This window comes from Choloepus didactylus, chromosome 9, assembly GCF_015220235.1.
Source record: "Choloepus didactylus isolate mChoDid1 chromosome 9, mChoDid1.pri, whole genome shotgun sequence".
NCBI classification, from domain to species: domain Eukaryota; kingdom Metazoa; phylum Chordata; class Mammalia; order Pilosa; family Megalonychidae; genus Choloepus; species Choloepus didactylus.
The window spans coordinates 26,024,426-26,047,866 of record NC_051315.1 but is presented as its reverse complement, the minus strand read 5'-3'; the positions used below and the strand labels follow the sequence as shown (position 1 = coordinate 26,047,866).

At 38.3% G+C, this 23,441-nt stretch overlaps 1 protein-coding gene across 3 annotated transcripts in view; it reads right to left on the bottom strand.

Annotated features, from left to right (window-relative positions):
- The window catches only part of HNMT (histamine N-methyltransferase), a 243,679-nt gene that overhangs the window by 182,487 nt on the left and 37,751 nt on the right, over nucleotides 1–23,441 (bottom strand). For 2 of the 3 annotated variants that reach the window (XM_037848723.1, XM_037848726.1), the window contains exons 4-6: nucleotides 20,336–20,443; nucleotides 19,214–19,344; nucleotides 16,742–16,835 (exon numbers count right to left, since the gene is read on the bottom strand). In XM_037848723.1, coding sequence (XP_037704651.1) covers nucleotides 16,742–16,835; nucleotides 19,214–19,344; nucleotides 20,336–20,443 — 333 coding nt within the window. Of the gene's footprint in view, nucleotides 1–8,096; nucleotides 8,937–16,741; nucleotides 16,836–19,213; nucleotides 19,345–20,335; nucleotides 20,444–23,441 lie in introns of those variants that run through there. The other variant, XM_037848724.1, reaches the window with a different exon arrangement.

The window sequence follows — 23,441 nt, the reverse complement described above, 5'->3', positions numbered from 1 at the left end:
ACAATATCTTGATAAATAAGCCAAGGCTGCAATGTGCTTGTGCTGACAGTAAGTAGCACAGAACAACTGCCTCTTCTACAAAACCCTGGGATTTATGTTCAGTCTGCCTGCAATGAACTAGAGAATTAACTCATGAAACCAATACATCAACAAATACAGAAAAAGAAATCACTGTATAGATATGAAATTAGCATGAAATTAGTTGGCTGTAAGACATAAATAGAGATACTGACTTTTTCCCATGTCTTCTGCATCAGATATCTAGAGAACTCACCAAGCTTGGAGTGTAACTGATAGCCGCTGTGATTTATTTCAACATTATCTACCCTCAGCAGGTTGTGTGCAAAGTCCTTCAAGAATCATTAAGGGGAATCAGGAAACACAGATAATTCTTCAAAAGAAGAATATGATCATGGAAGACACTGTTTATACAGAATATCCACAACGTGTCATTGCAGCCTCTAGAACAGCACATTGCCTTATTTATTAATCCATTGCTACTGAGATTACAGGCATCTGACATGGAGCGCTGCTTTAGTTTGCTAATGCTGTGGAATGCAAAACACCAGAGATGGATTGGCTTTTATAAAAAGGGGGTTTATTTGGCTACACAGTTACAGTCTTAAGGCCATAAAGTGTCCAAGGTAACACATCAGTAATCAGGTACCTTCACTGGAGGATGGCCAATGGCGTCCAGAAAACCTCTGTTAGCTGGGAAGGCACGTGGTTGGCGTCTGCTCCAAAGTTCTGGTTTCAAAATGGCTTTCTCCCAGGACTTTCTTCTCTAGCAAGCTTGCTCCTTTTCAAAACGTCACTCACAGCTGCACTCAGTTACTTCTCTCTGAGTCAGCTCATTTATATGGCTCCACTGATCAAGGCCCACCCTGAATGGGCGGGGCCATGCCTCCATGGGAGTATCCCACCAGAGTCATCACCCACAGCTGGGTGGGGCACATTCCAAAGAGACACTCAAAGAAATCTAATCAAAACTGATAACGTCTGCCCACACAAGATTACATCAAAGATAATGGCCTTTGGGGGACACAATACATTCAAACTGGCACAAGCGCTAATGAATTTTTGGCAGGTTTGGAAACTGTGACCGTCACTGCCCAGGGAGCCTCTTAAATCACCCCCGTCCCCCTATTTGCTGCACTGCCTTTTCATGGTGTATATCACATTGAAAAATGGATTACATGACCCATTGCTTTAACTAACCTGCATTAGTTGATTGTGTACTATGGATGTGTATTGCACAGCGTATGAATCATAAGGCAACCAGGATGTGGTTGACAGATAATTTAAACATGAAATTTTAGTGATGCCTGGGACCTGGTAAGAATAGAGGATGAGAAATAAAGGCAAAAGTCAAGGAACTGGATGGAAGAACCCAGGTATTTGATAGTAGCTTAGAACAAGCTTATCTGTGTAGCAAAGTGTTAATTACTCCAAGAGGGATTTTTTTTTTTTTTTTGCACCTTCCTTTGGTACTCTGTTTGCTTTTTCTTCCCATCTATAACCAGATCTGTTGGTTTGCAGATGGACATTGAGAGCAAAGGAGATTTAGTTCTATTATGTCTTATTTCTTAAGACTAGCTGCATCTTAGATGAAAAAGGATCATAAACATAATTAGCTCAATATAGAGACACACAGTGTGGGATCAGAAGGGATAGATTCTAGCTTAGTTCTTGTTACACACCGGCTTTGAGAGGAGGGCTAAGACATTTAGCTTAACAGTACCTCAATTCCTTCACTTGGAAAATAGGATAATAACTAATCTACCTCACAGAGTAAGTATCAGATAAGATCTTACATGTTGCCCTAGCTAGGACGTTTAGGAGGCAAGAGGCAGACAGTCACGAGAAAATCTCAGGGTAACAGGTATGTTTTCAGGATGGCCATGCAGAAGAACAGGAAATGTCAAGGAACCATCACTGAAGACAGCCAATTCTCATCTCCCATTGAAAAGCCATGTTGTCCTATACTGCTGACGCCTCTTCCTCTCCGTAAGTCTGTCCCGTTCCTTTCCTTCTAACTGGTTTTGTAGTGAATTGCTCCACATATGGCCCACCGTAGCCACTGTGGACTTGAATAGCTCATCTCAGGACTTTTCAGCTTGATTCCCATAGAAAGCCACCTCCTTACTCTTCTTCAACTATAACAAGCTCATTCGCACATTGGGGCTGTTGTACTTATACTGCCTTCTCTTCCCGCGAATCTTCGCAAGGTTTGTTCCTTCACTTCACTTAAATATCTGTTCATATCTCACCCTTTTAAAGAGGCCTTCCCCTGTGCACTCTATGTAAAATTATACCCTCTAGTATTCTTTTCCCTTTATCTTCTTTTATTTTCCGAATGGTGCCTATCACTAGGTGAAGTATATTTACTTTTGGTCTGTCTAGCCCATTGGGAATTAGATCAAAGAGGTCGGGAACTTTGTTTTCTTTACTGCAGTGTCCTCCTTGCTTAGAATAATGCCTCACACATAATAGGCACTCAATAAATATTTGCTGAATGTATATTTCATGAATGGGTGAATGAATACCCAAGTGCTCTGATCTGTAATTCAAAGTTTCTCAGAATTTAACAGCTCCATTTCATGCTTTTCAGGAGAGCCCACTCCAATCAGTTTCTGGCCAGCCCGAGTGGTCATTCATGTCTCAGGGGCCGGCCCCTCGTCTAAGCAGATTGAATCTGAGATTCAAATTCACACTGTTCAGAGCAGGTACTTAGGGCATCAAGGGCTAAGGCAGGCTGATTCCCTCACATGGAGCTGGAGTGGCCAGTCCTGATGATTCCTCGGGCTTTGTGAAGTACCAACTCAGCTCTGGCAGACACAGAGAGGCCATATATACCCTTGGCCAGGAGTCTCAAGGTCAGGAACTCAGTTGGCTTCTTCTGGTCCTAACTCTTTGGCCTCAGTCATAATTTCACTTAATCTTGAGTTTTTCATTTGTTCTGTATTTTACACTGAATTTTTAGGGACAATAATAACTATAGCTAACATGTTTTCGGATGCCCTAAGGGTCTGGCACTTTCGAGCACCTTTATGTAGCTTAATTCCTGGAATCCTCACAACTATGCTATGGGGTAGGTAGTATGAATATCTCCATTTGCAGATGAGGAAATGAGAACAGAGAGTAAGTAATTTTCCCCAGATCACATAGCAAGTAATTAGCAGAACCAGGTTTTGAACTCAGGAAGTCTGATTTTACATCTCCATCTAACAAAGCAATTATTATCCATTCATTCCATCGTGGGATGGATCTTACCAAGAAGTCAATGTGGTCTTGGAAAGAGCATTCTGATGGGATAAACACATACACCTGCTCTTAAAATAAAAATAGTGTGTAATTCTTATTAAATACATATGCACTACACATTAATATAAATTTAAGTCTGTGCAGTTTTGCAGACTAGTATCTAATATTTTCTATGCCCTTTGCATCTGTTTTGATGGCAGTGAACCAGAAATTTTTTTTGCCCAAATTGGCAGAGCTTTCAATTAATGGTGCCAATTTTTCTAATAAGCAAACATCAAGGCCCTAAAATACTATGCTCAAGTTTACGTTCTCTGTTTGGATTTTGGCAATGGTCTCTAATAACAAATGCAAAAAAGGGGTCCAAAATCATCCTAAATAAGTTAAGGGTCACAAAAATGCTAAGTTTTGTTGGTTTTCTTGAACTATGCTTATAATATAAATATAAACCCGTAAGATATAAGACAGATGAGTGAGAATGAAAGAATTCATTTAACATACTTTCCTTAGCATCTGCCATATGCAAAGTGCCATGTTAAACACAGAGATACACAATGAAGTAGGAAATGATGTTACAAATTCATGCCATAGATTTTTTTCCTAAACCAAAAGGACTGGAAAAGTCATTATGTGACTGTCCCAAATCCTTTGTAGTGTCATGAAGCACAGGCAGAAGCCAGTGGTTTCATCTTTTGTATCTACACAGCTTTCCACCACTCACTGGATGGAGTGTTCCCCTTACATTAAGTTGAAGCAGGTGAAAATTTATTTATCCTTGCCTTTTATAGTAAGGGCTTTGTAGGGAGGGGAAAATGACTGTTTTTATAAATACCAATCTGGATTGCTATTCTTTTTGGTCTTTACAGAGCATGTTAGTTCTGTTTTTGTTTTGATTTGCATGTGTGTTTTTAGAAAGGCCATAATTAGTTCTGCAGAGCCTTGATTTCCATCCTTCTGGTGAAGTCGTACAAGGTCATCATGGCCCCATATCCACCAATAATGTGTGCTTCAAAGATTTCCTTTGTCAGTAGGTACACACCATATGATTCATGATTCAGGGTTTGTAGTCTGGACTCTGACTGGATAACTGTCATTTCATCAGTTGGAAATTATAATTCAAAAAATATTGATGAAGACAGAACTTCTGGGGAAGATGGCAGAGTAGGGAGATCCAGGACACGCTCTTCCTCCATAGGCAGTAGGTGGACAGGCAGAAACCTTCTGAAACAATGGCTCTGGGGTTCCGGAGGCCAAGGGAGCACTGCACAGCAGCCAGGAATGAGCAGGATGGGGAAACTGAGAAGTTGTGGCAAAAGGCTGTAAGCGAATCACGTGGTGGCAGTGGCTGGCACCCATCCCCGACCCTTGAGACAAACAGCCACGGTACAGTCTGTGGCCAGCTGCTACAGACAGAGAGGGACACGGAGGCCGGCCTTCCCGGGAACAGGGGGCACGGCTTATGATCGGCGAGTATGGAATGATGGGTCCCAGCCCTGAATCGCAGGTCCAGCCCTCCTGAACAGGGTTCCTGGTGGATGTTGTTTCAGCACTACCCTGCCAGGGGTGGAGCCTGGGGAGGTTGAAAAAACACACACCCTCCTTACCACTGCAAGGAATAGTTTGCTTAAGAATGCCATCTGCTGTGGAAACAAGGAAAGAACAGCTTGGGGAGTGTTTCTATATAACAGTAATGAGGAATATGGGGAGGAAATCAGATGTAACCAAGGATGTAAAGGACCTGTACACATAAAACTACAAAACACTGCTTAAAGAAATCAAAGAATACCTAAATACATGGAAGGACAGTCAGTGTTCATGGATTGGAGACTAAATATTGTGAAGGTGTCAATTCAAACCAAATTGATTTACAGATTCAATGCAATCCCAATAAAAATTCTAACAGCCCACTTGGCAGAACTGGAAAAGATAACTATCAAATTTACTGGGAAGGGTAAATGACCTTGAATAGCCAAAACCATCTTGAAAAAGAAGAATGAGGTTGGAGGGTTCACACTTCCTGACTTTAAAGCACATTACAAAGCTACAGTGGTCAAAACAGCATGGGACTGGCATAAAGATAGATATATTGACCAATGGAATCTAATTGAGAATTCAGAAATTGACCCTCACATCTCATCTATGGCCAATTGATATTTGACAAGGCTGCCAAGTCCACCCAACTGGAACAGAATAATCTCTTCAACAAATGGTTCTAGGAGAACTGGATATCCATATACAAAAGAATGAAAGAGGACCCCTAACTCACACCTTACACCAAAAGTAACTCAAAATGGATCAAAGACCTAAATATAAGAAGCAGGACCATAAAACTTCTAGAAGAAAATGTAGGAAAGCCTCTTCAAGATCTTGTGATAGGCAATGTTTTTTAGACTTTACACCCAAAGAACAAGTGATGAAAGAAAACAGATAAATGATACCTCCTCAAAATCAAAAACTTCTGTATTTCAAAGGACTGTTAAGAAAGTGAAAAGGCAGCCTATGCACTGGGAGAAAATTCTTGGAAACCACATATCCGATAAGCGTTTAATACCTAGAATATAAAAAGAGATCCTTCAACTCAACATAAAAAGACAAACAGCCCAATTAAAAAAATGGGCAAAATACTTGAATAGACCTTCTTCCAAAGAGGAAATACAAATGGCCAAAAAGCACATGAAAAGACGCTCAACATCAAGCTATTAGGGAAATGCAAATCAAAACCATGAGATATCATTTAGCACCTACTACAGTGGTCACTATTTAAAAAACAGAAAGCTATAAGTTTTTGGAGAGGATGTGGAGAAAGAGGAACACTCATTCACTGCTGGTGGATATGTAAAGCAGTGCAGCCACTGTGGAAGATAGTCTAGTGGTTCCTCATGAAGCTAAGTATAGAACTGCCACATGATCCCACAATCCTGCTGCTGGGTATATACTCAGAAGAACTGATAACAGGGACGCGAACAGACATTTATACGCTGATGCTCATAGTGGCATTATTCACAACTGCCAAAAGATGGAAGCCACCCAAGTATCCATTAAATGATGAATGAATAAGCAAAATGTGGTAGATTAGTACAATGGATTATTATTCAGCAATAAGAAGTAATAAAGTCCCAATACATGTGACTACATGGATGAACCTTGAGGACATTATGTTCAGTGAAATAAGCGAGGCACAAAAGGACAAATACTGCATTATGTCTCTAATGTGAACGAAATATAATAAACTCAAAGTTAGGAGATAGAATGGGGGTAGACAAAGGGGAGTTGATGCTTATTTGCATAGAATTTCTATTTAGGTTGATTTTAAAGGTTTGTAAATGAATGGTGGTGATGGTAGCACATTACTGTGAGTACAATTAACAGCGCTGAATTACGTGTGTGTGAATGAGGATGAAGGGTAGTTTTAGGTCGTGTACGTTAATAGCAGGAAAGCTAGATGATAAAACATAGCAATGTATTACATAGTGAACCCTGTGGTAGACAATGTGTGTGGTGAACAGTACTAATGTAAGTATGTTCTTTCATGAACTATATAAGAAATTCACACCACTAGTATAAGGTGTTAATATGGTGGTATATGGGAAAATATACACCAAATGCAAATTATGGACTATAGTCAACAGTAATACAATGTAATATTTTAGTATTCTTTAAATACAATCTATAGAGATAGAATTAGATAAGTGGTTATGTAGGGCTGGGGAAGAATAGAGGAATTGAGAGGTGACTGCTAAGGGATATGGGGTTTTTCTTTTTAGAGTACTGAAAAATGTTCTAAAATTGACTGTAATGATGACTGCACAATTCTGTGATTATACTAATAGCCACTGATTGTACACTTGGAAAGGGCTGTATGGTATGTAAACATCTCTCAATAAAACAGCTAAAAAAATTGATAAAGTTGTCCAAGGAAAGACACCAATGCAAGTCAGTTTCACTTATTACAAACAGTCAAATGTGGTAATGGGCTAGCATAAATAGGCTCTTCCCTGGGGATCATCCAGGGGATTAGGAAGGGGAATCAATTTTTTAAGTAACTACACTGTAGCATTTAGTGGTAACGCTGGAATGGGGAAGAGTGAATAGCACCGTGTCTAAGGCTTCATCACTGGGAGAATAAGGGTTCGTGACCTGTGTAGTAAAATTTTACTTACGTTTCTAATATAGTAATAATTACTTAATTTAAAAATGCTTTATTAATTGTTAAATTAGTGAGTTAAATGATTTACTTAAAGAAATGTATTTTTGTAAGAATCATAGATGTTTGATATTAAAAAAAAATAAAGAATATCAAATAAGTTTTCAAAAATCCCCTGAAATCCTACTGTCCAAAGATGCTTCTTGGTCTCAGAGTAGGAATAGATAGAATGACTGACATAAAGGACTACAGAGTATCAAAATAGATTGAAGCTTTTCTAGAAATTTAGTAAATGATTAAAGGGACAAGTTAAGGCAGGGGAAATTTTTTTTTCAATAAATCATGATACAACTGGGTATATTTTTGGGGAGAAAAACACCTTATCTGCAATCTCATTTTGTTTATACATCCAAAAATTTCAAACATATCAAAGATTTAATTTTTTACAAAATGAAACCATAAATTTACTATGAGAAAATGTTACTCTCAAAACCTTGGTTTCAGAAGGCCCAATAAAATATGCCAGAATCCCAGAACTTAACAAAAAAAAAAAAAAAAAAAATCCATATTTGACTGAATAAAATCAGAAAAATTTCAGTACGGAAAACAAAACACTATAAAATCATAAACTTAAAAGAGAAAACAAAATGGCAACACGACAAGGTTTGTTTTGTTGTAATCAGTACCTTTTATTAATCAGTAAAATAAGATGGAAACCACACAGAAGAATGTACAAAACAAGTACTTAAGAGGGAAACATTAATAAACACATACTTTCTTAGTATTCAAATACGAGTAAACATATACTTTGTAAGTATTGAAAGATTCAGTAAGCACATGCTTTATTAGTATTCAAAGAAATTTCAGTTCAATCAGTAAATGAAAAGGATTTTATTGTCAATAACCAGTTAAAGTCAACTGCCTCATTCTTCCAGATTATGTGGTAATTTATCCTTCAATGAGCTCTCTTTACAAGGAGGAGTGATGGGTTAAGACAGCAGTACCACCCAAAATTCTGTATGGAAGCCTAAGACCTTCTTGGGATTTTCTAGATTTTCACATATATATGAGACAATGCTCTATTTACAACATCATGGATGAATATGCAATTCCAACCGAAAAATAAATGATTACCACTGCTCCTGATAAATTTCTGAATGCATGTTTGTGATTATTTATGCCTCAACCACTATGAAACTCAGATTGTTATTAAAAAGAATCTTTCCCTCCTTCTTTACACTGAATTCTGGCTCCTGCAGATCTTTAAAAATTTCTGCTTTGAGATCAGGTGGTGCCGTAGTAGTAAAGTTGATGGTTTCTGTCAAAAAGTCCCAAAGCAAGTCTCCGTTTTCATTGCCATCAATAAAACAGTCGGATATGTCCATGGTGGACAGAAGGTCGTAACACTCATACTTAATGCCCAAGCTGTCCAGCATCTGTGTGAGGTCAGACGATGTGATGTACTGGCAGAGGTCATCCTGGGGCAAGCGGGATCCATATTTTTTCCACAGCTTGTTCCAGCCACTGGTTCCTGTGCGATACAACAAAGCTCAAGATTTCATTTATTCTTTCCTTCATTCACCTACTCTGCCAGGCAGTACACAAGATGCCAAGAATCGAGCAGTGAACAAATAATATTCATATCCTTGTAGAGCGCAAGTCAAGGAGTAGGGGGAGAGAAACAAACTAATAAATAGGTAAATATATAGTATATCAGATGGTGGCAAGTGGTAATAAACAAATGAGATTAAAAGTGATAGGAGCATCAGGGGGTTAAATAGGTTTTATTTAGGGTATCCATAGAAAGTCTCTTTAATAATGTGACACTTGAGCAGGTACCTGAAACCAAGCCATGATGTCAGAGGAACAGCACCCCAAGAGAGGAGCAACGGCAAAGGACCTGAGGCAGCAGGGGGCTTGGCATGTTTAAGAACCAGCTAGGAAGCCAATGAGGTTGAAGCTGAATAAGCAAGGGGGAGAATGAAAGGAGATGAGGTTGGATGATAATAGGGGGAGTGGATAGGATGTCAGATCATGCGTGGTGAGATGGGAAGCCATTGTAGTGATTTCTACTAGGACTTTATAGACTGACGGAAATATTCTATGTCTGTACTATCCAATATGGTAGCCACTAGCCACTTGTGGCTATGGAGCACTTGAAATGTGGCTAATGTGACCAAGAAACTGAATTTTAAGTTTCATTTCAAGTAATTTAAATTTAAACAGCCACATGTGGCTTCCATACTGATCAGCAGAGCATTACAGTGCTATAACCTGCCATACATTTTAATAGGGTCATTCTGGCCACACAGATGAGAATAGACTATAGAGGGATAAGAGCAGAGGCAGGGAGAAGAAGAGAGGGCTATTTTAATAGCCTGGAGGCTATATGGTGATAACTTCGACCAGGGAGCTTGGTGGTAATGAGAAGTGGTTGGGTTCTTCATACATCATGCTCCTAGATCCAGAAGAATTTGCCAACAACTTGGATGTAGGATATGGGAGGAAGAAAAGGCATGCAATGGTCCCATGGTTTTTTGCCTGAACACCTGGAAAGTTAGAATTGCCATTGACAGAGATGAGAAGAATGGGGGTGGGGCAATTTTTTTTTTTTAATTCAGTTTTATTGAAATATATTCACATACCATACCATCATCCATGGTCTACAATCAGCTGTTCACAGTACGATCATATAGTGATGCGTCCATCACCACAATCTATTTCTGAACATTTTCCTTACATCAGAAAGAATTAGAACAAGAATAAAAAATAAAAGTGAAAAAAGAACACTCAGACCACCCCCCCATTGGGTGGGGCAATTTTGAAGGGATAATCAGGAGTCTGGTTTTGGAAATGTAAATTTGAGATACCTATTGAACATTCATGTGGTGATGCAAGAAGGCAGATGTTTATATCAGTCTGGAATTCAGGGGAGAGGCTCTAAAAGCAAAAATTCAAATGGAAAGAAAGCAGAGTAAATGATTTATTCAAACCAAAGAGGGGGTAAGCCACGTATGCCAATGTGCCACTTACAAAATGCTGCTTTGTGCTGCCAGTGACGAGGCTGATGCTGACAAATTTTGACCCAAACTTTAGAAGATGCTTTGCAGTTTCTGTGGTAGTTAGCTAAAAACCCAGAACAGAAGCTAAGAGATCTAGCATCTAAGGGAGACAGACATGGGCTGACCTCTTCTTCTGACAGTGAATTAGATAAGGCTTGATACTTTAGTCTCTTCAGACCATCAGTTTCCTCATCTGTAAAAGGGAATAATCGTACCTCAAAAGCAACTGCTAGGATTAAATGAGATAATTCAAACATATCAGTGTAGAATTCAAGCACATGGCAGATGGATAATAAGTGTTTACAAAATAAATGAGAATCATATGAAATTAGTTAGCTAATGTGTTTCCATAAGTTATAATGAAGACTGGTTTTCCTCTTACTAGCTTTATGAAACTGTACCTCAGTTTTATCATCAGTAAAAGAAGAATAAGAATAAACTCTACTTATAGAATTGCTGTGAGGATTGAATGAGTTAATAAAGGTAAAGGCACTTAGAACTGTGACTAGCACATACTAAACGCTGCTTTAGTAAATTAGGCTGGACTTGGGCAAAGCAATGTAAGAGGAGCCTATGTATATATTCTATGTGCTTCCAGGTTTAGAAAATGAAGATTTCAAAGGCTTGAGCTTTTTTGATTCCCAAACCTCTTTTACGAGCTAACGAAAGAATTTGGCAAGAATCTGGCTCCCCAGAAAAATACATAAGCAATATATATCCACCAGATTTTGCATACAATATAGGAGACCCCTGGCTCCTATCAATGGATTAGGCTAACATTCTGGATTTAACTCAACACAAGAGACTATCCAAGTCAGCAAGTGGCAAATAATAAATAGCATAGCCAATTAATGTTCTAAGATTTTAGAAGACGGAGCAATAACTGCAGAATATACTCTAAGAGAAGGTGGAATTGTATTGAAACAAAAAACAAAAAACCTCAGTTCAATGAAAAAAATGAGAGTTGCTGAGTACATGTAAAAATAGCTTTCATTCCAAAGACAGCAGGTTGTCTTCCCAAATGAGAGTTTACCTACAAACAAGATTTTACAAGAAAATAAACATCTCAGTGGTTGAGGAAAGGCTTTGTTATTTATTTTTTTTAACCTGACAGAGATAAAGAATCAAACACTAATTGTGGAAAATTTGCTGATATCAGTGTTCTGTGACTTGGTGCCATTTTTGAACTGAGCAATTTCATACTCTCCGACTGGTGCATTATCATAATGGTACTCGGTGGGCGCTATGTTTGTTTTCAACATGATATAAACCAGATCTTTTCTTCCCACTGTATTAAAAATAATACACTGTGATTTGCCTCCTTCCTTACTCAAGTACGGGGAAGAAAGGACAAAAAACTTCAGTAATCTCCTCCTGGCTAATTTCCCTTACTGGATCGGTGGCAATTTAATTAGCAACTCTCCAAACTAATACCTGGCTACTACGTCAACAGAATTACATGCCACTGGCATTACTTTAGGGTGGGATATTCCTCAAAATCTACCTATTTTCTTCTTAATTCTCTTCTTTTTCATCCCCAAAGCAAATCTCTTTTAACTTCATAGCCAGGAACTTCTGCTAGTTATCATTAAATGAGTATTTAGTGATCTGGGTTAGTTCTGTAACCTGTACTTAGGAAAATGAAGAAAAGGTTCTCGTCCCTCAAGGAACATGTATTCAAATAGGCTGACCAGTAAATGTTGTCGGTTAATTTGGATTTCAATTTCCCTTTCTAGTTTTTCTTGCTTATACTTTATTGTTCTTGTCTAGATCTTTGATGTGCATGAAAATGTATGTGTGTGTATACCTTCCTAATTGAGTCTTTTATTCGTCCTTATTAAACCCATCTGCAAATCTCCAGAACTGTCTATATTTTCTAATTCTATCCCTATCAATTTTACCTGAAACATGCTCTCTTTTTTTTGGACAGGCTTTCAGAACTAGTTGTAGTTCTGATTTCATAAGGCTGAAACAATAAACAATTATTCAGTTCAATTCAAACATATTTACTAAGCATCACGTCAGTGCATGTGACATTTACTGAGCTCTATATATCAAAATACCTACAAAGATCTGGGAACAAAAATGACAGGCCGAGCTCCCTGCCCTCAAGGAACTCTGCTTGAATTCTCTATGTACCTGGTAGGAAACTTAGCATATTGCTGAAAGTGTTTGATTACACGTCTGAATCCTCCATTAGATTAGAAGTATTTCAAAGGGAGAGAGGAAAAGTAATAGTCATCTTCGCAACCTTCAGAACCTAGCTGTGTATGGCACACAGTAGGGGCTCAATAAAAGCTGAATAAATCAAAATACCCAATAATTATCCTGTGCAACCGATCTAGGACTGAGAGCCTAAGCTGTGTTTTGAATACAGCTGAACATGAATCATACCTCAGACAATTGAAGTGCTCTACACAATTAAATCTAGAAACAGACCCCATATTTTCTTACCCTACAATCTAACACATGATGCTCAAATAACTGAGAAATTCAGTATATTCAGAGAAGTAACTCTTCAATCCATTAATAGGTTAGTATCTGACTGAGGCGGGCATACAAGAGCTACATGGTATGTTTAAGATTGTAGAACAAGATATTGATCACATTGTTGAACTCTTCCCAAAAACATGTTAGCTAGATGAATGCTCTTAGAAATTTAATTTCATGACTATTCTAGGATATCCCAAATCTGTCTACAATGGATACTCAGTTTTCCTCATTGCAGTGCAGCCATGAAAGACAACATTTCCCTGAATGAAGGAAATCTACAGAAAGAAGCTTCTTTACATCTAGGCAATTAAGAAGCAAGTTCCATTTAGAAAGTGACTGCAAGGAACTTGATAAAAACTGAACCTACTATGAGGCATTTTGGTGTGGATGTTCCAAGTTTTAGGGTGACATTCAAATGTAAGGAATGTTTTAATCTAGCAAGTAGAGAACTGGGTTTCAAGAACTCTAGTCTGGGCTGAGGAAGCAGGCTACGGCAACAGTCCTTCAACAAGGTTGAAGAGGGAAATAGATGGGGCACTTCAGCAAGATGTGAGTAACTTTCTCAAGTTCATCTACAGTCCATGGACGAGTCCAGTAGACAGGGATTTGAAGCTTTATCCTCAAATGTCAGAAACAACTGATAAAAATGTAGATCACTCCTATACATACCGACTGAAACTGATGTAAAAAAAAAAATCTTATGGAAATTTCTTGTGATTAAATTTGTTTCCAGTGTTGGAAACTAAGCTTGACCAATTTTTCTAAAAGTTGAGCCGTATACTTCTTATTAGCTTTACTAATGCAACAAGGCAATATTGCTGTTTTTATAAAAGGAAACTGAAGCCATTTCCATACACTGAGAGGGCAACAAAATTCATCTTGTGGAAATGCATTTTTATTTGAGAAGACAGGTTCATGGGTGCATGGGTTTACCTAGGTGAGAGAGGTGGCACAAAAGGGAGTTATATGGCTCTATGTAATGAATGTAGCAAAATAGCAAGGGTGGGGTGAGGATGGAGTGAGGAGTTAGCATCTTAGAAAAAGCACTAAGCCAAGAACATATGGAGAACATCTGTGGAGAAGTTATGAGGATTGGCCCCCAAGGGAGGGAGGCCCAGACAGAACAAGAGAAAACATAGCAAGAGAATGGCTATGGACACTGATGCTCAATTCTCTTCTCTGCTGTTCCTCCTCTCCATGGTCTCAACATCTCTCAAAAGCAAAGCAGGAGGCAGGGCTATGTCCATGCTTGGACAGAGCAGAACAGGATGAGACAGGGCAGCCGTAGCACATGCAAGGTTTGGAGACAGGGAATCAAAAGTTGAACTGGGAGTAAAAAATACGAAGCAGGAAGTGGCTGGCAACATACAGGAGCAGGACCCCCAGGAATCCTCAGGAGTCAAGAAGAGGGGGACAGACGACCCTAGTGACTTAGGATGCAGGTTCCAATTATTTACCTTGAATATTTAAAAGTTAAGTGTGAGCCCATGACATTGAGGGACCTGGGAATGTTAAGGACAAACCATGCTGATGACAGCAATCAATGTATTTGACAATTTTATTTCAGGAAGGGTATTTTCTTTAATTGCAAAGTATCAGAAAAGGGCTTTTTTAATTAAAAAAATACTTACTTTTATCTGTAATTAATTTACTTAACAACTATTCTAATAAATACAGGCAAGAGAGCTAAGACTAGTTAGCTTTAGGAGGGACGTGGAAAATACAAAGCAAAATATCTACATCTATTTTCTCCCTTTGCCAAGTGGTTCTTCTTTTAAGAGGAAATGTTCATGCTATTTCTTCTATACCTGGGTAAACCTCTTCTAGGAAGGAAATGAATATGGTAAAGGAAAAAGGGCATCAGATTCCACTTAGTAATTCAACAACTGTATTGGGTGCATTTGTATGTGCAGGAACAGTGTCCGTTCATGTCTTCCTCTGTGGGACAGCTGTTTCATATGCCAGAGCAGTACTGAAGAACTGTGAGCTATATACTGAGAAAGTGACTAAAATGTTACCACCAAACTATATTGATAAATAACTTTTGACAAATTTTCACATAAAGCTATCTGATTTTTGGGACTTTACTCCCTTACTTTAAATTTCTTTCCCCATGGATGTACATATACACAGTACATATGAACCACATAAATTCATAGATATACTATAAAGTGTGCATGTTTAGCTCCAAATAACCCTTGAATAAACTAAGACTTAGAAACCAAGTCCGCACACTGAGAAGTGGCTTCGCATTCCTGCTCCACATATCATTACACATTTCACTGGATCCGTTTTGGTTTGCACATTTCATGAAGCTGAAACCATGGATTGTATTAACTTATTCACGACATAACCAGCAGAATACCATATCCACAAAGGCACTTAGTCAACTCTAAGTTATTTATAGATTACTCATGTCACTTTCTAAATCTCAGTCTGGATTTTTTTTCCATTGGAAGACACATTCTAATAGAAAGCTGCCTTTTGACAACCAAATATTTAACCTCTGAAAATATGGTAAAATAAACCAAACATAAATAGGATATGGTAAAATAAACCAAACATAAATAGGAGAGTGGATCTGCTGTTGATATGAAATGTATTCTAAAATCGAACACATGATTTCCAGATAAATTGCAGTTTCTGCTCATAACACATTTTCTGCATTATTGACACAGATCATCAAGAAAAAGACTGACCACAAGGTTGGAAACTAAGTTTATTTTTTATTCCTAAATGCAGTCCAAAGTGTTTTACCCCAAGTATCTTTATTTAGAGTCAGATTAGTAGGAATGGTTCAGTTTTTACAATCTCTCCTAAATGGGAAGCCAGACCTCTCCCACATAAGTGAGCATTGTAAACTTACTAGAGATAAAAATAGTGTATCAAAATGTCCTCTTGGGAAGGAGGTTGTGGAATAGGGGCTCTCTATTGCCAAACTCCATGAGTTCAAACTCAGAACCACAGGCAACAACCATGTTGAGTTGTTCCTCATATTTATGGACAAATGAATTTTGTGACATAAAATTCACAATTTAGAGTATGGCTTCTGAAGGCTTCGGACTGTTATACTGGTGCCTCACACTGAGTGTACAATCAAGAAAGACGGCTGCATGAAAGAAGGAAGGAAGGAATGAACTCAACGATGTCACTGTTTCATTTTCTAACGTTTACTTATATTCCTTCTGTGATACTTACCACCTCATCACTGGAAGCAACATGACATAACCAGATGTTGTCTTTGGCAAATAATGCAAAACAACACGACACAACAAAAGTGACTCATTTTTGATGGGTACTTGAAAAAATATAAATGAACAACGTTGATCAGGTCCCTAGAGATGATAATTTATCAAATAGGATGGCACTCCAAATAGGTAAACATTTATTTATTCATTTAAGAACATCAGAGATGGAAGAGAGATATTCAAGGCATATAAAGAAAGTAAATGTAGATATTTACTATTTTTAATCTCATTATAAAAACTCCCATCTGTTGCATTTGCTCTAGGTTATATTTAAAGGATTCATATTTAGAAAACAAAGACATATTTTCCCCAAACAGAAATAAACAGACTTTTAATTCCATTCGACCCCCTAAATTGAGACCTGCTGTGAATGACTTTCCCAATACTGTGAAAAATCAGTTGATTATGATCAGAGGCCAAGTCGAGAATTTCATAACAAAGATGAAATATACCAGCTGTTTTGAAACACAGGAACCCATACACGTATGCATTACTGCTCTTTTAAAATTCAGACGAGAATGAGAATAACTTACCTGACACAAGAATAATGAGAAGCTTAGCACTGGTAGCTAAGAGACTATGCAAGAATTTCAGGGTAGCTGGGATGTCTTTTACATAATACAGCATCTAGAAATGAGAGAAATGAGAAATGAAAAACTTCTCTTCAATGTCTTTGTTGTCTAAACTAGACCCTCCCTGGAAAGTTTGATTTTCAGGTTGAGTAGACTTTTACTCAAAAACCACTTAAGAAATTTAAAAATTAAAGATATTATATGAAGAGAAAGAATAATGATGTGAAAGAATCTTCAGGGAAACGGAAAACTGTGGTATTTGCTCAACTAAAGACAGATAGTTTTAAGTTTATTTTCTCCTTTCAATAACACAGACATTTATTGTTGGAGACACTTAGTGGCAAGCACACGGAGACCCTGACTCAACGCCTATTCTGCATTTTGTGAATTGCAGTTCTCTTGGGAGAAAATGGTACCAGCTCCATAAAAACAGACCTCCTTTCATGGACTGTTGCTTTAAAATTAAGCCCTTTGCACTAGCTTCACCATATGCTTATGGGCTGCTTCTTTTAAATCATAGAAAATGTGACAAAAATGGTGATAGATTCTCTAGGAAATTGGACTGGATGAAGCATGAGGTTACATGCTTGATCTCTGGGTATTACAGGTCACCCCACACATTTTTAATAACTCTGGACCAATCCCTGGTGAAGTACTGAAAGGCCTTTCCATCCAACACAGACAGAGCTTGAAATTAGGCATTGGCAGTGAGACGTTTTCCCTGAGAATTTGCATCCTTTGAACCCATCCCCATAAACACTTATTCCTTATACTTCATCTTCATCTTCCTTAGACAAGATTTCAGTATTCCATGTTGCATACTTACACATAGATTTAAATGCCTGAAGGGAAAACAACTTAAGCTATGCCTGTCTCACATGAATGAATGAAATAAATAGACCTGCCCATGGCCTGTGTTGCCTCAGTGGCCATATTTGGTACCATGTCACCCCGTACTGTATACCACAAGGGCCACACATATGCAGCTATTCCATAAGCTGGCCAACAATCTACAACACGGCCTGGCTGAAAAAGAGGAGGTGGGCCACAGCAAAAACCTGGAATTTGAGCTAGGAGACACAGATTCTCCACAACTGACTACTGCATTGAAAGACTGTCATGAGAGAATTAGGATTATAAGGAACAATGAAAAGACTGGTACGTAACACAGAAGAAATGCAGAATAGACAAAGAAGGAGGGAGAGAGGAATAGAACAGTAATGCAGCGAGAAGAAGAGTTACTGTCAGACAGGAAAAGAGAACAAGACAGTTCTGAGAGAAACAGGAGAAAAGAGTGAAACTCTGATGCTGTAACATTTTATGAGCATAAGTGGAAAAAGGAGGCATTTGTAATAAGATGGAAGAAGGACATGATGGATACAGGTTCTACGTTTTTAGTTTGGAGGGTGAAATGTGAGTTTCCATCTGACAGTTTTCTATTCTCTATACAGTAGGAAGTGAGGTCACTTATTGGGAATGAGTGGTGGGGCAGGGGCGGTGGGAGGCACATAAGAAGCCAGGGGCAGTATGAAATAATTAACTGAGGAAGTGGGAAAGCAAGCCTAATACGGAAGCATCATTGGATTGTTGAGTAGTGTTAAGTACCCTCACAGGTGAAAGCTAAGGGAGCAGAGATGTAGGGTTGCCTGGATATACCTATCTTGGAGTCATTTCTTCCTTTGATTCCTTGTAAGTTTATTCTTTGGGGTGACTATAATTGTGGATTACAAGGAAAAAAAGAGTGCCTTATTATTAATCAAGTGGTATTTCTAAAACTTCTACATCTTCTGATGGTAGCCACTATTGTCAACCTATATCCCCCAAATACAACCCAGAAATATCAGTGATTCCTGGAAACATGGCCCCATACCATCTACTCAGTAGTCACTGCCTTTCCAAGAACTTCACTCACTAGTCTGTCAGGGGTGGACCGTGGGAATGATAGTCTACTGAATGGCTGATTCATAGCAGTAAATCCTACTGACATGAGGAGTCATCTAACCTGCCCCTTCTGCCACATGCACAGTAGCCAGGCCATCTAGGGAAGGTAAAGTAAGAGGATTTGGAATAATTCTGGGATGCTGGTCCATTCATAGCATTAATACCATTAAAGAGCTATGCTAGAAGAGGTTATCACTCTACTGTCTTCAAATGTATCCATGAACTTTCAATCCTAGAAAAATTAATTAAGCCAAGATTGAAAAAACATGACACCTGTAGAGGTTATTTTGAGCAAATGGGCTTTGTGAATGGTAAAGAAAATTTATTAGTATTATCAAAATCTTTATCCTTGATTTTAACCAATAATGCTCACTTGTAAACTTAGAAATCAGATTTCCATTCTTCTATCAAAAGTTAGAATGTTAAGCACTCTTTCCAAATATTTCTGAAAAATTCCCTTTCTGAGAACATTGTATAATAAATATTTCTTACCTGAATCATGTGAATGAAGTCCCATTTTTGAAGCTCTTTTTTTTCCATTATTCTACTCTGATACTCAGACGATGTCTCCCTATGCCAAGCAAACTTTATGTTCTCGAGGTTTGATGTCTTGGCTACAAGCTCTGAAATGCAGGCACAAGGTGGCACACCATCCATTTTAATTGCAAATGCGGAACCCATTTCTATTTAGAATTCTAATGTAATCAGTATTACATATATAACAGATATAAAGCACATTTTTCTTTTTCATGTAGCTCTAGGAGACCAGAGAGGTCATCCTGGTTTTTTTCTAGAATTAAATGAAATTAGCAATGAAAGAGTCAATAAGAAATAATTATGAAAACCCTGGTCAGACATAGGTCACTTTATCTTGTCTTAATGGGGAGTCATCTGGTGAATTTTATCAATGGAAATTTGATGTGATACAAATGATGTGGTTGTGTAACCCAAGGGTCAGCAAACCACAGCTTGCCGATATCTGGCGTGCAGCCTATTTCTGTATGTACTGTAAGCTGAGAACAATTTTTACACTTTTAAATGGCTGAAAAAAAAATTAAAAGAATAGTATTTTGTGACATGTGAAAACTGTAAGAAATCCAAATTTCAGTTTTCATAAATAAATTTCACTGGAACACAGCCACCCTCATCAGTCTCCATAGTGTTTATAACTGCTTTTGTGCAACTACAGCAGAGTTGAATAGTTGTGGCAGCAACCGTGTGGCCTGTTAAGTCGAAAATATTTACTATCTGGCCCTTTTCCGAAAGCATGCCAACTCCTGGTATAAGCCATTAAACAAGCTCTTTTAGCGCAGGGACTCTGTTTAAATATTCCCGAATGAATGTCTTTGTCCCTAAGAATAAATATTAAAAAAAAAAAAGATGGCTGGGAAATGGATGGGGAGTCAATAAATAAAGAAATCTAATCATTCACTGTTCATATTCCGAAGTGTTTAGTCATGCCCGCCAAGAAACCAAATTAATTAGGTTTTCCTCCCAATAAGCTTCTAGAGAGCATGCCACGGTAACCATACTATTAATGACTCAAGAGTCACATTTGGGAAGATAAGCCCCTTGGGATAAGATTTGGCACACAGCACCGTGGGTTGCAGGTACCTTTATATTTGGTGATTTGTTCAATACTTGGTTCAACAACTTCATTGGTGATATGAACTCCTGGGTATTGCATCTGAACTTTGGAGAGAATTTGAAGGTCAATTTCACCTAAAAGACAAGCATACAGAACAGGTTGAGTCAGTCTAGAAAGAAATGATGAAGAACAATTCAAGCTGATTTATTATCTGTCTTGCTTTTACCAGGAAAGCCTGGCTGGCATCAAGAAAGAATAGTATTCAACTGTTGCACTGCCACAATGCTTGTGATGCAGAACAGCTAGATTTTAAGTAAGAATGAGAATGTCATTTGAGGAGGGCTATCAATGCCCCCGACTTCCACACAATCTTTATTTAATTTCTATTACCATATTGCATTAAATCTAAGATACCATTGATTGTAGGAGGCAATCAACCCTTATTTTTGTACCATTAAATCAGAAAAATACTGTCAATTATAATTTGAAGAGTGCATCAACTGGAAGAAAAGATACAAAATATGACAGGTACAAAAAAGGACACAAAAATATGTCAGACATCTGCCCTAAAACAGCAGGGTCTTATGGAAGAGACAGACATGGAAACAACCATGGCTAGGTTGGGTCAAGGTAGGGAGAGGAGGGACAGATGGGAAGAGAGGCCAGTGTGGATGAGACTTTCACAGAGGGAGATCGCTCCTGAGCTGTTTACATAGAGAGTGGGAGTTATCTGAGACTTCCAGAAAGTGAGGAACTGAGGATAAAGGGGTCAGGAAGCCAGAGAGAAAAAATCAGGAGGTAAAAAAGTATATGAGGGATTACGGGCAGTTCAGAGTTCTTGAAATGTAGTACATGGCAGGGCTTCCAGGCAACAGGTGAGCCCAGAGAGGTAAATGGAGCAAGGCTATGGAAAGAAGAGATGTTCGTTTGTTCGTTCGTCTGTCCATCCATCCATCAAGTGACTGTTGACCACATGCCAAACACTGCACTAGGGTCTAGCAAATAATGTTGAAAAGAATGCATATATCCCTGCCTGCATGAAAATTGAGCATGAAAGAGATGGTGGAAAGATGATGATAAGATTTACTGATGTATGTGACCTTGGGAAAGTTGCTTTAAGCCTCCAAGCTTCATTTTCCTTGTCAGAAGAAATGGAGATAATAAAGCACCTAACTTACAGGTTCTGAGAGTTAAATGACTTAACGCACTTAACACACAGTGCAAAACAGAATTAGCATCCAATATGTGGTAGCTATTCATTATTTTTATTATCATTGAGTCCCTCTCTTTAAAAATATCTCCTTTCCCTTTGGCTGATGACTCCAACTTAAGTTTTGCCTTCTACTCTCTTAGGTTATGACGCTGACCTTCATTAAAATGAGAATACTCCTGGCAGGACTAGCACATGAAAATGATGTCAGTCTTTAACATTTGGGCATGAATAGCTTTAACAAAGCCATTCCAAGATTAGGTATGGCAGGCTGCAAGACTGAGAGGTCTGGAAGTGGGAAGATGAGGAAGATGAATCAGGAACATAAGATACCAGACCGGGAAAAGAAGGCAGCTGAATGGCACACTGATAACCGGGGATGTTGCATGTCGTGTACACAGGGAAATGGAGAATGAACAGCATATGTAACAATGCTGCCCAGAGTTGGCCCAACCAAAATAAAACCATTTATTCCTTCCCTATATCACTAGCTGCTATTAATTGGCTCCTACTCTTTGCCAAACACAGTGACAGCCACTTTACCTGGAGCATCTGACTTAATCCCAATTGCAGAGCTCCCAAAAACTCCATGATATAATTCCCAACCAGATATTAAGATGCCCAAAGAACATGGCACATCTGACTCTACAATGTTTGTTCTTCTGACTACTTCACACTAAAAAATAGGAAAATATCAAATACTAAAAGAACAGAAAAAGTACTTTGTTCTTTACAGAAACTATTTCTGAAGGAGAAAGAAACTAAGGAAAAAGGCTCATAAGAAGAGCTGAGGGCTAATGAGAAATAGATTCCAACTCGCCCCAAAGGAACAGCAGCCAAAAGTTCTCCTCTTGTGAATATATCTCAATAAAATTGAATTAAAAAAAAAAAGTTCTCCTCTTGCTTCTATCAGCTTGCCTTATATTTTAAATAAATAACATTTAATTATAAAGCTCCCAAATCCAACATTTTGAAACTGAGATAGTTGAAATGTAATTATTTAACCCCCAGGGCTTGATGAGCTCTCCTTCTTCTAAGCTGGACCTGGACATTTCAGATCTGCACAAATGGCAGAACGTATTGAGCAGATCCCCAGGGCCTGTTCCTGTCTCATCTCTTTCCCAACCAGCAAAATGATATACAGGCAAAGCCAGGCAGTCCCTCCTCCGGGGGCAGTGACAGAGGACACAGTGCTAGAATTGCAGCTGACTTTAGAAACCAAGGGCTTGTGGAACAATCACGGGCATGTGAGACGCTGTGTGGATGGGAGCCACCTGGTATTCACTCCTGAGTGCCCAGCAAAAATGAACAAACAGCAAGAGGAGATAAATGAAACTATTTGCTCAGGAGTTAGCACACAAAATTCATTTCTGACTTCATAAATAGGGGTCCATACTTTCTGTTTGCCAGAACAGTTCCATTTTTTTGCCTTTTGAACTGGTGTCCCATCTGGTTCCATTTTTGAGTCACCTATCTTTCATCTTTTTTAACAAAATACTTTATTTTTTGAAAATAGTTTTTGAAAAGAATGATTTGATAAACTGACCAACACAAGAAAACCAACTTGTTCAATAAATTGATATTTTGAAAATTATAATTTAAATTATTTTACCTACTCTTTTTACCTCTCACTCTCAAAAGTATCTTGGGTTATACAATCAATAATGCCACTATACTCCTAAGTCACTTATTTTTGTGCTTTTTGTTATTTATTTATAGTGAACTCTATTATTGTTTATTGTGATTATATACACACACACATACTCATATACATTTGTGGGTATGCATATTCCCATGAGATAATTTATGCCTTGGTCTTATACCCCATTATAGCATGATTTTTAGCTTCCCTCTCAAGTACAAAATGAGCATTTTATGATTTATATAAACGTCTTCCCCAACAAAAAGAGGGACAACAGAGA